We start from the raw sequence: 13,468 nt of genomic DNA, 5'->3' as shown, positions 1-13,468 counted from the left end.
AGTAACATTTTAATCATTCGCATTATCTTACCTGGAATCTGCAATAGTCCAAAAAAAAAAAAAAAAACAGCCGAACAAAAAATAAACAACCGACTGCTTCCTTATAAAATGTTAACATGCCAAGACAATTTAGCCTGACTAAATTTTGCTTTTGACAGAGTCACAGTTAGGTCCCAGGCAGAAATATATTTCATCTCAGAGATCAGATAAAGCTACAGTGTTTCTGAGTTCTTTTGTGGCATGTGGTGAGTTAAAGTCTCAGAAGACACATTTACCTTCTCCTTCATGTTTTCAAAGGTTCCTCCTTGGGCCATCACAGTATTGGACTGCACATCAAAAATAAACCCAGACGGATCTGTGAAGACAAATGAGAGGGAGGCCTTCTTCTGAATAACAGACGTGAAGAGACATTTAGAAAAATGTGAAGTAAGAGGTCAGCTCTGACTCGTTACTGTGCTAAGGCAAATATTGAACTCCTGCAAGCATACAGTGTAGACTGTCTAATTCTATCATACAGTTAACAGAGGATTATTAGCTGTTGAGAGTAAAACATATGATATCCCAACTTTGTTTGAGGAGTAGCAAACTAGAATACTAAAAAGTAATCGTAGTTGAATTTGGTTTGCCCTTAACTGCATTTGTAGCCAGTTATAATGCGCTTCCAAGTCCTTTTAAGTCAGCGAAGTTTCATTTCACTCCCCAGCTCTGGGCCAGTTTAAACAAACAGACAAACCAGAGTGGCGCGGAACAAAACTGCAAGCCAACGAACTTGAGCACCAAAGTTGGTGTGAAACAGTAACGAAGAAAATGGAAGTAGTCCAGTGCAGCTCTCATATTTCTACATTAATCTTAGGTTAGACATACTTCTACTGAGCCCAATAAAAGAGTTAACAATACCCTCAGCACTGGAGCCTGCGGCAGCACAGCTAACTTCATCCACCTCGAGATACAAACAGCAGGCAGCCTGATAAACGGGCTTGAGGATTCAGCAGCTCATGCTCCTTGCCAGCCATGATCGCCAAGGTAATGCTTATTTTCCAAGAGTCTCATAACTGAGACGGTCATCACCAACAGGTTTGCTTCTTGCTAGCAAGCAAAGGTTACATAAATGCACAGGGCCTCCCATCTTACCGAGAAATCCTTATGAATAGCTGCTACCATAAACTCGCACTTGATTTTGTTACCAAAGGTCTGAATACCTAAATATCAAGTTTGCTAAAGAAAAGGGATAAAGCAGCTTGTAGAAGTGCTTCATTATGATAGTGTGCATTTCCAACCTGTGTTTCAGCCACATTTGATCTTGGAAAGAACACATGTCCCTTCTCAGTAGCCAACTGAAGAACTCCAGAGGTTTTAAGCATTCTCTAGCACCCTCGACTTCTCTCCTGACTCCCTAACGCCTTTTGAGGAATTTCACATAAATACACGAAACCAAAGGCATGTCTCCCAGGAGAGCATCTGCCTGTAAGGGGTCGCTCCCCAGACAGGCTTCTGCAGAGACCACAGCCAGGTGGCTTTGGGGGCTGTCTAGGGGAAGCATCACTTCAGGCGGACAGGGAGGCTCACGCACTCACTGCCCTTTCTGTTTGAGTTCAGCTGATATTCCAAGCTGCTGATTCATGTTCTTTCCCTCACCTCCTCTAAATAACTTGTACTCGATTTCGAGACACACCATTGACTTCCACAGTTCTCAGACATTGATGTAGCATTTAAACTGAGATGCTTCCAAATACAGTGACAGAATTGTGAACATGATGGAAAGGTCAGCCTCCTATTGAGGCTACAGATGAACGGTTAAATCTTTCCTCGCTCCATCCTTACCCATTTTAGCCCCATGAGCGAGATTTTTGCAAGTTTCCAAAGCTCACAGAAGTTAGAGTCACCAACTTTCTAGTCTTTAATCTTGTAAATGGCTTTCAGACTCCCATCACTGAGGGAGAATTAGCAACTTTTTTTGAAATCTTCATTGCAGAGCAGCCACCAAGGACCCAGGTGCCAGGAAAGATGAAGTTCAGCTCCCCTACGGCGCACATTTTCAGCCACTCAGTCCCATCCCTTTCCCACAATTCTATTTGCGCATGCTCTTGCAGGGGACAGAGCTTTTCCACACCTCATTTAGAGCTGCCTCTCCCACTTCCAGTTGCTTTTCCATAGCCAAAGTCCTCCTGGTGTTAAATTGTTTAGCATGCAAGAATTACGCAACAAAAACTTCCAATGCTATAGCATATACATTCGTTATTGCCAGCGAGCACGCCCAGGCATCTTCAAAAGGGCTACTGGCATTCGGGTCTCTTGTGACAGTATTTGCAAGAAGGGACAAAACACTCATGTCCTCCTGGAAAGCATCCTGACTCCTGCCAATAACTTCATGATTTTGGGAATTAACATCCTTGTGGAAAAGGAAAGTGCCATTCCAAAGCCAGAGCTCTGACTATGCAAAAATATGACGACTCATTTGGGTACTAACTCGAATTGATCTCTGCTGCATTAAAGCAAACACCACGCAGTGCTATCCTGTTGATTCGATGCAATAAACTCCAGAGACTATGTCAACAAGCTTTAACTGCTTCTCCCTTCATAACCATTTCTTCCAGAAAAATGAAGTAGTAACAAACTATTCATTACAAATCATTTACTTGTGTTTTAGTGCTATTTATTGGACTCATTAATACAGGTTCTCTTAAACACCGAAGATACCAGAAAGAATCTACCCTACTAAAATGGTCATGCTGCTTAATTATTTCAGTCTGCTCTTCGCATAACTCTACGGATTAGTCCTTTCTGGACAAAACCCCCCACACCTTTGCATTCAACATCTAAAGAAAGCTGAAATAGAAGACACTATCCTTTTCCTCAAGTCAAGCCAATTTGACTCCTGGCTGACCATTTTGAGCAGCAGCAGGTAGCTGTAAGGGTTGTGCTGTGACACTCATTCATATCAAACAGCACTCTCAAACTACAGCTGGCCACAGCACCAAGGAAATGACCAGCTTGGTGACTTTCTGCAAGCATTTCTCAGGATGTTTATAGCTTTAAAGCTTTTAATTGTTTATTCAGCATCATCAGTAAAACGCTGCTGAAATCCTTAGATAATCTGGTACTAACAGACACTTCAAACTTGGGATGTCTCTTAATAAAAAAACAGAATGCACACTATCTACAAATAGCAGTGCCTCCGAGCACAGTCTTTTCAGAAGAGGACACATAAAAGAAATAAAAGCACCAGCAGCTAAAGCAACAGCTTGACAACGGTCCGTACTTTTGTCCAAACAGCTTTATGGAAGACAAACTGTCAGAAAAGGTGCAGCTGTACTCAGTGAGATGGTACACATGTGTTTTCTAAATTCACCCAGCATTTCATGAACACCCCACCCATGTTCTCGCTCATGAAAAGTTTGCAAGATAAAATAGCCTACCAAAGTCAGACCTGGGATGGCTAACAGGGCAAACAGCCACGCATTCACCCACACCACAGAGTCTTTACGCAGGAAAGGCCAGGGCTCACCGCCGGGACGCTGAGCTCCAGGAACCAACGTCCCCTTCAATCAACACAGGCCTTAATGCCATAGTCTCTGACCATACACAATGCTCAAAAGAGCTCAGCTTAAAACAGTCATAATACAGGGTATTCCAATTAGCCAAGCACAAAAGGAGCAATGGTCTCCAATTTCTTTGTTGTCATAGGTCTAAAAAAAAAACAAAAAGAAAAAAAAAATCACACTCCAAACAAACGCCAGATGCTTCTTCCTGTTCCAGTCAGGACACTAGCAAAGAAATGACTTTGGGGAATTGGACAGCATATATACTTAAAATTCAATGCAATAAAGATTCAGTTAAACTGTGAAACATTTATAGACTCTGTGGCTTTTCAGGTCAATGGTAACTACTTTGACTCTCCCAGGGATAGCACAGAAAACCTCAGCTAGTATGAAATAAAAAGCTCTTGAAGAAATGGCACCTCATTACCTACTAAGAGCATCTCAAATTTGTTCTAATTACAAGCATCTTCACCTGTTTTTATATTACATAAATAACTAGATGCCTGCATCCAACACTGTAGAGGTGACTGGGCAGGAATTAATGCATCTTCCTAGGAAAAGGTAAAGTAGCTAGAATATCATTATTCTATTTGCCTGTGCTTACAGTAATACTTCCACATTTAAATATGAAAAACATGGATAAAAATCAGATTTTCTAGCAAAAGTGGTAGATAAAAGTTTGCATCTGTGGAAGATTTTGTGATTTCTCTGCCCCCAGAACTTTAAGCATTGCATTTCAAGTAAGCAGATCATCATGAGTTTTTAAATAAAGATTGCATTTTACATTTCTAACACACTGAGCTTTTCTTTAGGAATTATTTCAACATATACCACTATTTTTTCGTGTAGTCATAGTTCTTGCTAACAGGCAACGGGGCTTACTTGGCTTACCAAGACTAAAAGTATACTAGCATCTATCAGTTAGAAATTACATCATGTTTTGCAGAGACAAGAAAGAAAAAAATAAAATCAAGGTTGCCTGCAGGACTTTGTTCTTAAACAGCAACCTGTGATCTAAGAGGAAGCACATCACACCTAGCACATACCTATCTATGTCCTCTCCTCCTCCCCCCAAAACCATCAAGAAATGTGAGCAGGACCATTTGGTTAAGAAGCTACACTTGTTCAATTGCTGTCAATGCTCAAGTCCATGCTCTCTGCTTGGGCACATATGAAATTAGGGCTTGGTACCTCAATCAGCTGTTATGGAAACTATTTTAATGCCCCAAAGACACCACTGTGATATTACTGTATTGCAGAGACAGGCCAAGAGGATGGCAGCTGCATATAAGAATTTTGTTTAGATAAGAAATACCACTTTCTTGCTTATTTTTCCTCAAATAGATTTCAAGGGTCCAAGCATGCAATATCAATACAGCCTTTTCAGTCAAAACCCAATATATGAAAGTTACCAGTTCATTATGTTTTAATTAAGAAGAAACTTATTGTGTTATAAATAGAATATGACTATGCAGGCAACAGATGGACTTGCAATTCAAAGAATTCTTTCTGAGGTGAGCAAATTAAACCTTCCAGATATCTGATCTCCCACAGAAGTTAGATGGCTGCTGTGTGGCAATGGAAAAGTTAGCTTTTGTAGGAAAGTGGTCTGCCTTTTCAATACAAGGCCATTTCATTTGGGGGCCTGGAAGAAAAAGTGAGGGGAAAAAAAAAACGTTTTTGTGAGTCAACTAAAAAGTGCCAAAAGTTAGGCAGCTAAAAATGGGTATTTCTGCCTGACACAAGGCATGGGTATTTCTGCCACAAAGACAGAGAAATAGTATTAACACAGTTCTCCTAAACATACATTCTGCTTTCCAGGAGACAGGCAGAAACACTTACAAAGCAGGTCTAATTACTCCTCCAGTTATCACTGATTTGGTTTAGCAGGAGCAGGCACTCTACAATTTACAGGCAATTGTCACAGCTGGCAGTTTTAACCTGAGAGCACTACCTTTTCTTTGAATGCACAAGCAGCCAAGCAAGACAATCAGGCACAGCTTTCAGTGGAGCTAAGGCAGCAAAGTAAAAAAGAAAGTCATTAGGGCGATTTAAACTGCAGGACATTGTCTTCCCCTATCTGTTTTCCATCTACACATAAGAAATGAAAAATTAAATTAAATCTGCACATTTTCAGAGTATTTTTTCTTAAAAAGTTGTTCACATTCGACACACTGAAGCAGTGATACAGCTAAAGTACACATCAATTTCTGACATTATCTACATGCTCTCCCTTCCTATCAAATACTTAAGTTTACTCACGAGCCAAAATCTGACGTATCAAGTTACAGAACACACATGCACAATGTTTTGCTTTGTTCATTTTCAACATAACTCACAGCAAGTTTTGAGTTGCAGTGCAATTCAGCAATCTCCCAGTTTGCAGTCGACCAAAGAGTGATCTGAACATATAAACTGTAAAAACAGCTTGCAAACACAACAATCAGTAAAGTCTGTTTTGCAGAGAGGTATCTTCTACTTGATTGATGTGTTGTTTAACAAAGTATGAGCTTAGATTGAAATTTTTCTCACATTTGGAGCTTTTATAAATATTCCTGTGCCCAGGTTCCCTGCTGCTTAACATTACTCTAGCTGTAATCCTCCCCTTCCAGTAACTGACGTCCAAGGCCTCAACCCCTTTCCTAAATCTGTGTAGGACAGTTCTGCCAGATGAAATGGCTCCCTGACGCAGCCAAATCAGTAGACTCTGACTGCTGTTTTATTCAGAATTTGGCACGCCTAAAAACGTGGGCTGATGTCTGCTGGAAACGAAGCTTACGTGACTGCTCTGTATCTTGGGGTCACCCGTCATTTCGAACGCGGTGGCCACTTTCACTTAAATCAATTAATTGAATAAGAAAAGGTGATGAGAGGGAGCACACATGCTTTTTATTTGGTGGAAGAGAACATAACCAAAGCAAGAATTCAGACAGCAGGAAATCAACCAAACTACTAGACTATGGAAAGAATGTATTTAGAAATCTGGTACCATCGCGACTATCTTTTCTTTGAATTTCTAAAATATTCCACATAGAACACACTAAAGCTGAAATGATGCATTCAGTATAACCTGGATATGGACCTACATTTTGATGGATGCATTTTGATTTTTAACAGAGATGATTACATGACTAGTTTAGAGATTTAACTTTTTACTCAAAAGGTATATACTGAGGAGAAAGAAGTTATATAAAACAGTAATATTCAGAAACACAGCACAACTCTGTGCTAAAACTTTGCATATATATTTTCAAAAGATTTAAAAATATCCTTCTAAATAAATAGTTCAGATGTTCACTCTGCTCTGTGGCACTTCTAAGAACAAGAAACAGGTGGACTTCTGATTCGGTTTCAAAACTGCTGCATTATTAAAAATAGTTCTCTCACATTACATATCTTTCAATACTTTTCAGTGACTCTTTGTTACACTGTAAAGAGGTTTTGTTTTGCTTTTGGAAGAAAGAAACCAAAAAGATACTCCTTACCAGGCCAAGGTACATCCCTTTACAAAGGAGTGGGAAATATTTGTTGACTACGTTAACATTCTAGAACAGCAAAAAAGTAATAATTGAAAATGCAGTCACAGTCCAAGCAGGACAGGACACAAGCAGAAGAGTCTACAGCTTTAACTCACCTTCCCTTTACATCCACACTGTGATCACAAAGCCTGGAGATGAGGCTGCTTCATAAAGCAGGGAGTATTTTCTATCCCTGAGCAGCAGAATGAATTAATGAATTAAGAGTTTACTCTGCATTCTTGTTTGGTGTCAAATACAGGTGCCCAAAATCCTTTCACTTTTATTTAGGAACTCAATACACGCCAGCACTTCCCAGCAGATTCTCCGTACGGCAGTCTAGTCTGAACACCACCGAGAACAGCAATTGTCGGCTTTCTCGTTTGGCAAACGACAAACCCCAGAATTCCCTCAGAGTAACAGCTTTTCACGTCTCTTCTCCTACAGATTCCTCTCGCAGTTTCTCTGTGTAGCCACAGTAATTCTTTTCCACGGCTTCGAGATGCACATCTCTCTCCACACTCACGCAGCAACAACGGGCTGCGCAGCGAGGTTTACACCAGCACATAGGGGTCAATTTCTTAACGACTTAGTATTCAGGCTTCCAGACACAGATATAAATACAGCGTTTTAAAAATCATTCAAAAATTATTGTATACTATAATTTCCATAAGTGTTACTAATTGCTTCAAATCATGTATGGATTTAGCTGTCAAAGAAAAGCTGGACCCCTCAGGTAGACACCATTTCTACGCCAAAGCTGCTAGGGGAGAGGGGAAAAAAAATCTACAGAGAACAAAAGCTCTTCTCTTTAGGTAGAGGGCATGGATTGTCAAATCCATTCATGTTAAATTATTAATTAGTAGTCAGTTCAAATAAAAAAAGGAAACCATAGCTGTCAATCCCCCTCTTCCCCACCACCACACACACTTTGGAATTAATGTTTTGTATGCAACGAGTAAGATCTCTCACATTTGAAATAAGCTCCTTAATACAAGAACAGCTTTGCCACTGAACACTTAACATGTGATGACAGAGAAAAGGAAAACTATACTGTGTATTTGAAGACAAAGCTAGAGAACAAGCTTCTTGCTAATTTAGGCTTGTTGTTCACTGTACCTTTCACTGTACCTATCTTAAAGGAAAAGGATTTAAATTAGTCTAGTTTAAACTGCCCCTCCAAGAGAGAGGTGAGGACGCAGCTTATCCAGCCTTGATTCAGTGGTTTGTTTCTTAACTCAAATCTTAGCAAATCGAGGGCAGAAACCTTGCATTAAAACTCTAGAATCCATGGGGCGTTCTGAATCAGAAGGCAGAAAAGGACTGTTTTAGTAATAAGATTAACTTTTAAGTTTTGGTAGAATGAAGCCCGTAAGTGACCCAAGCACCTTTCCAATTCATATAGGCCATACTCAAAGAGGGAAAGTCTTGCATTAATACCACTGGTGACCCCAGTAAAAAAAAAATGTATTTATCTCTAAAAAATCAACTTTTAAAAAATGTTTTTGCTCAGAAGTCCAACTGTGAAAGAGATGCAAAATTAATAATATACAGGAAATTATGAAATCAGAACTGTCAAGTTAGACAATTGAAATGCTACTAAAAATGTTACAGAACCCAAGAGTTACACAATTTCACTAAGACAGTGACAGTAAGCTGCCAAGTGACATTAGCAACCTTGCAAGGAGAATAGCAAAAGCAATTAACCCCCTTCTTAATTGATAACTTTGGAATCAATAATGTTGTTTTATTGACATTTGATTATATCACATTCACATGCATCTTACCTTTTGGATTTTGCTTTTTAGACATCTCAGCACATTTGCTCAGGGGATTAAAAAAAAAAAAAAAAAAAAGAGTCCTCGCCCTTGAATAAGGTAGCTGGCAGTTGTAATTCACACACTGTCTCGTATCAATGCAGGAAACGGCAAATATCTGTTTTGGGATGGCAAAAATCCCAGCTGTGAGGGCAAATAGGGTCTGGAGTTGTCAGGATTCTGTTGACAAGCCAGCAGAGCACTATAGCTTCTTCCTCTGAAAGGCAACTTCTTGTCACGAAGCCTGACTGTAGCAGTTGGTATCAGTCTTTTCCAATCCTGAAGAAGAAAAAAGAAAAAGAAAGGAAATAAAAAAAATTGCTGCTATGTTGGCCAAAGGCATACACTTAAGTAGCATAGCTTATCAAAGTTGACTTGCTCACACTTAAGAGTAAATTCATGTTTTGTTTAAAGGCATTGCAAAACAAATAGCCTGGAAAAAAAAAACAATATTAAATATAAAGCAATAAGATCCCTAAAGAATTTGCACTTTCAACAGGCTTAATTCAAAGCTACTGTGGCACTCGTAAGACATTCTAACTTAAGCATGCAAGCATTAGGACTAGGAAGGTTTATAACCCATCATAAAAAAAAAACATTTAAACAAATACCAGCATTTACTAACATAAGAGCCATTATACGCAGCGGACCAGGAGCGTGGTTCCTACACTGGATGACAATATTTATTACAGTGTATGGTCTTAGATCTCTCATGTGTTCACATGAAGAGTATCCTAGAGAAAATAAAATTCACTTTGCTGCCAACACCCAATAGCATACAAAATTTAAACATTTTCTCTGTTTATTTCAGCAGAGGACAAGATACAAACCTCCCCCACAAAGACCGTAACAGGGACAGTTCTGCTGTGGCATTACATATATGTATTTTCCTTGTGCTCACTGTGTTTCTGATTCAAGCAGCTAGTGAGCGGGGATGGCAGGCACCACATCAAACAGGATGACAGGTTAAACAAAGAACAACAGGAAACACAATGTAAGGAAACAATAGAGACCTCTCTGCCACAGCAAACTCACTAACTCCAAGGAAGGATCCGGCCCGCATTTCAAAGACGTATTCGGAATGAAGTGCGAAAAACACACACAAAAAAAGGCCATTTCAATATGTAAAATGAGCACAACTAAATACATACAAAAATATTTTAGTAAATGTTTGGACTCTATGTACATTCCCAGTGAAACCCATATACTCATGTATATGCATTTAGAAAGAAATTCACATCCAATTTGCTTGAGAAATAATTAGAAGCTCAGCTCCCCGCCACCCTGATCAGGATTTATTTCTAGTGACATTCCCGGGGGATGGTTTAAAAGTCCAAGGAATGCAGCAAAACTAATGCAATACAACAACGAACGACACTGCCCAATGGCTCGTCAACAGGATCTTAACAAGTGTATTTTGACTCAAAAATAGACATTTCCTATTATTAGAGTTTTCCTTTCTTAGCTATACGGAAGTTCAAAACTTATTTCTAACCAGTGATCCAAATAATCTAAGCATGAGACAGCTTTAAGAGCTGAGACCATGTTGATACTTGCTGCCTTTTCAAAAGGCTACGCAAAAGAATTCTTTACCTGTGAATAGAGTCCTGAAATGAGACGTAGTTACCAACTCCTGTCTTGCCGCCTTCAGCTCTCAGAATTAAATGCCTTCATTTGTTATACCACCTAAAAAAAAAATTGTGGCATTGGAAATTCTGCTCAAAAACATCCGAGATTTCCACAGAAGCCAGAGAATTTAGTGAAGGATTATGCTTCCAGGATATAACAGAGCATCAGCTCTGCTTCCCCAGACTGCCAGCACATTCAGCACGGAGCTCTGCCGGTAACACTAGCACGGCAGACGTGCTTAGCTTTGGTTTGTACGGTTACACACAAGTTTCACTTCCCCGCCTGGCTGCTTTATATCCCTGACCAGGAAACACACTGGAGGCAATACAAGTATACAGCTACTGGAAACCTTCAAATCCGTCCCGTAATTACAAGGTAACGCCTGTTCAGTTCAAGAGAAGGAGAGTGCTCATGCACTGACCTGTGACACTAAACACTGCCAGTATAGATCACTTAGAGTGTTTTTTATTTTATTTATTTATTTATTTTTAAGTGCCCTAATGTCTTCTGTTTTGTTTCATTTTTAAATAAAGAAAATCATTCGTTAATCCAGAAGGGAGCATGGAAATACACAGGTACTAAAAAAACAACCCTGCAACATCACCCCGACAGCTCTCTTTATGAGCTCCCATGAGTTGTCTCAAACTTAATTCTTGCAAAGGTATGTTTAAGAATTGTCTCTGGATGTGAATCTTTGAAAAATAAATAATTAAAAAAACACCTCACTCAGATGCAGTTTAGAAACTGTATGTAAAAACAAACAAACAAAAAACCACAATGTGCACATACAAGAGTTGCCAGAAAATAGTTATCAGAAAACCTCAAAATGCTTAAAAAATACTAAACCTTATCATCCATGAAATATACTTTTATCCACTTAAAAAGAGAGAAATAGAGCAATTAAGTCTTAGGGGAAAACAAGTAACATACAAAGAGTTCTGAATCACTCTTTACCAAGCCAAGTTCAAAATCTGACATGCACATAAGTGATAAGACAGTGGACTGGAGAAAAATAACCACTGATGCATCTGATGAATACATGATGGCAAATCTTGACTCTCTGATAATGGAATTAACACTGCAATTTTACCTGATATTTCCTATGATAAAAATGTAGAGCCAGACAGTCAAAAGCAACTCCAGCTTATGTTAGAGTACAGGTTCAGAAAGTGGCGAGACCTCCATTTACCAAGGTATCTTTCTCACAGCAAATCAGATGAAAATTGTAGCAAGAGCATTAAACAAAATCCTTAAATAGATCAGTGCAAGAGGCTGTAAAAAACAATTCTGTTTTAAACAGCAGAAGTGGAAGTTCCAGGACTAGTAAAATAGCAAAGGATAGGGCAAGTTCAAATAAATTAAATAAAATTGCTATACATAGTGAGCTCTTTCAGATAAGGGCAATATAAGTCTTATATAATGTACCATCTACCTCATTAGAAGCAATAAAGCCAAGAAAGAAGCAGTATAAAAATGTTAAGAAATCTGCAGGATGAAAATATTACAATTAAAATAGACTTGCTACAGGAGCAACAAAATCCCAGAAACCCAGCTCCTTCCTATCACTCACTCAGCAACCGACCTCTTCCTGGAGCTGCCGTTGTTTAGCTGACGGCAAAATTTTTCAAGTTACATTGGAAATGTATACTTCTGTTAAATGCACAAATATCAGCATATTTTACCTAAGAAAGGAGGAAAGTATATCCAAAATTCTACAGACACCAAGTCAAAAAAAGAAGTGGCTTTAACATCACCGACCCACAAAGAATAGCCCAGACAGCAGCCTACACTGGTATTTCAGTAAACTTTGAGAACTTGAGAGCTCCCTCTTTGAAGGAAAGCAAGACAAACAGTGAGGATTTTGTTCAGATTTTCTATTAGTCCACAGAAGATGCTTTTGCTGTGAAATCTCAAGTTCCAAAGAACACATCTGCTTTTTACAATTTTTACCATTGTCGCTTTGGGATTTCAAGCAAGTAGCATAGAAGGTAGTTCCTGGCCTCCACCTTATCTCCAGCTTAAGCGTAATTCACGCTGTACAGTAGCATCTGGCTAACTGGCTTTTGAGTTAAGCAGTCCCTTACCAAGCTATTTTAATCTTGTTGATCAAGCACGAAAGATGAGTCTCTCTGAGTACACACAATAGCCTTTCATTGGAGTAAATCTCTCTATTTGTAATTTATAATCATTCTCAAACAGAAATCCAGCTTCCAAGACCCTAGGGCTCAGAGGACAGCGGTGTTTACCTACAACATTGGGATCCTTTCTCTTTGTAATGCACTCATGCAATAATTCACCTCAGTTTTATACAACGCCCAAGAAAAAATAAAGTGGCAATTACACCAGAAATTCAATAAAGTATCTTATCTTCCCTCAAGCCCCATTTAGAGAAGTCACAGTTTCAGATGTCCACTACGTATAGGAACATGCTAACACCCAAAAGTTTGTCGGGTTTGCACATGTACTTGCAACGCTTCCCCTCAGCATGAGTGCAGCCAGATTTCTCGCCGAACTCCACTGGATCCCAGGGGGAAGGACAGGAGGGTTATGCAGTGCCAACACCTTAATACTTGCTTTTTAACCAAATACCTGTTAAGTTATAGCAGACCAAAGTAAGACTGTCAATATCTCTTGAGCTCAATACAGGCCTCAATCATTTGTGTTTGAAGAACTAACTTTTCTGACCTGAAATAGATCAGAAATTGGCTGACGGACTAGTAAGCCCAAATGATTCCTGTCCCACACAAAACACAGCAGGCCAAATACTTGATGTAAGTCAGTTAGCTTTATTATCTTGTGTCAGAAAGGAACAGAACACACCGTACAACAGTAAGCGCAGCACAAAAAGCCTGACTGTAACTGATTTTTTTTTTGGCTTAAATTGACACAATCGGTTTTCAGAAGCTCCTTCCACCAAACAATGGAACAGTTAATACACAGGGCTACAGATCGTACGCGTGCAGGGAAG

General features: G+C 39.3%; 1 protein-coding gene across 5 annotated transcripts in view; it reads right to left on the bottom strand.

Moving 5' to 3' along the window:
* The window catches only part of SPATS2 (spermatogenesis associated serine rich 2), a 33,508-nt gene that overhangs the window by 15,271 nt on the left and 4,769 nt on the right, over positions 1-13,468 (bottom strand). For 3 of the 5 annotated variants that reach the window (XR_009960971.1, XM_062597226.1, XM_062597228.1), the window contains exons 2-4: positions 10,465-10,557; positions 8,842-9,150; positions 276-355 (exon numbers count right to left, since the gene is read on the bottom strand). Coding sequence is in view for 4 of the 5 variants with exons in the window: in XM_062597226.1 (XP_062453210.1) it covers positions 276-355; positions 8,842-8,866 (105 nt within the window). In the remaining variant the exon portion in view is untranslated. Of the gene's footprint in view, positions 1-275; positions 381-8,841; positions 9,151-10,464; positions 10,558-13,468 lie in introns of all 5 variants that reach the window. The other 2 variants (XM_062597229.1, XM_062597227.1) reach the window with 2 other exon arrangements.

This window comes from Rhea pennata, chromosome 29 (genome assembly GCF_028389875.1).
Source record: "Rhea pennata isolate bPtePen1 chromosome 29, bPtePen1.pri, whole genome shotgun sequence".
NCBI classification, from domain to species: domain Eukaryota; kingdom Metazoa; phylum Chordata; class Aves; order Rheiformes; family Rheidae; genus Rhea; species Rhea pennata.
This window is presented reverse-complemented; position numbering and strand designations above follow the sequence as displayed.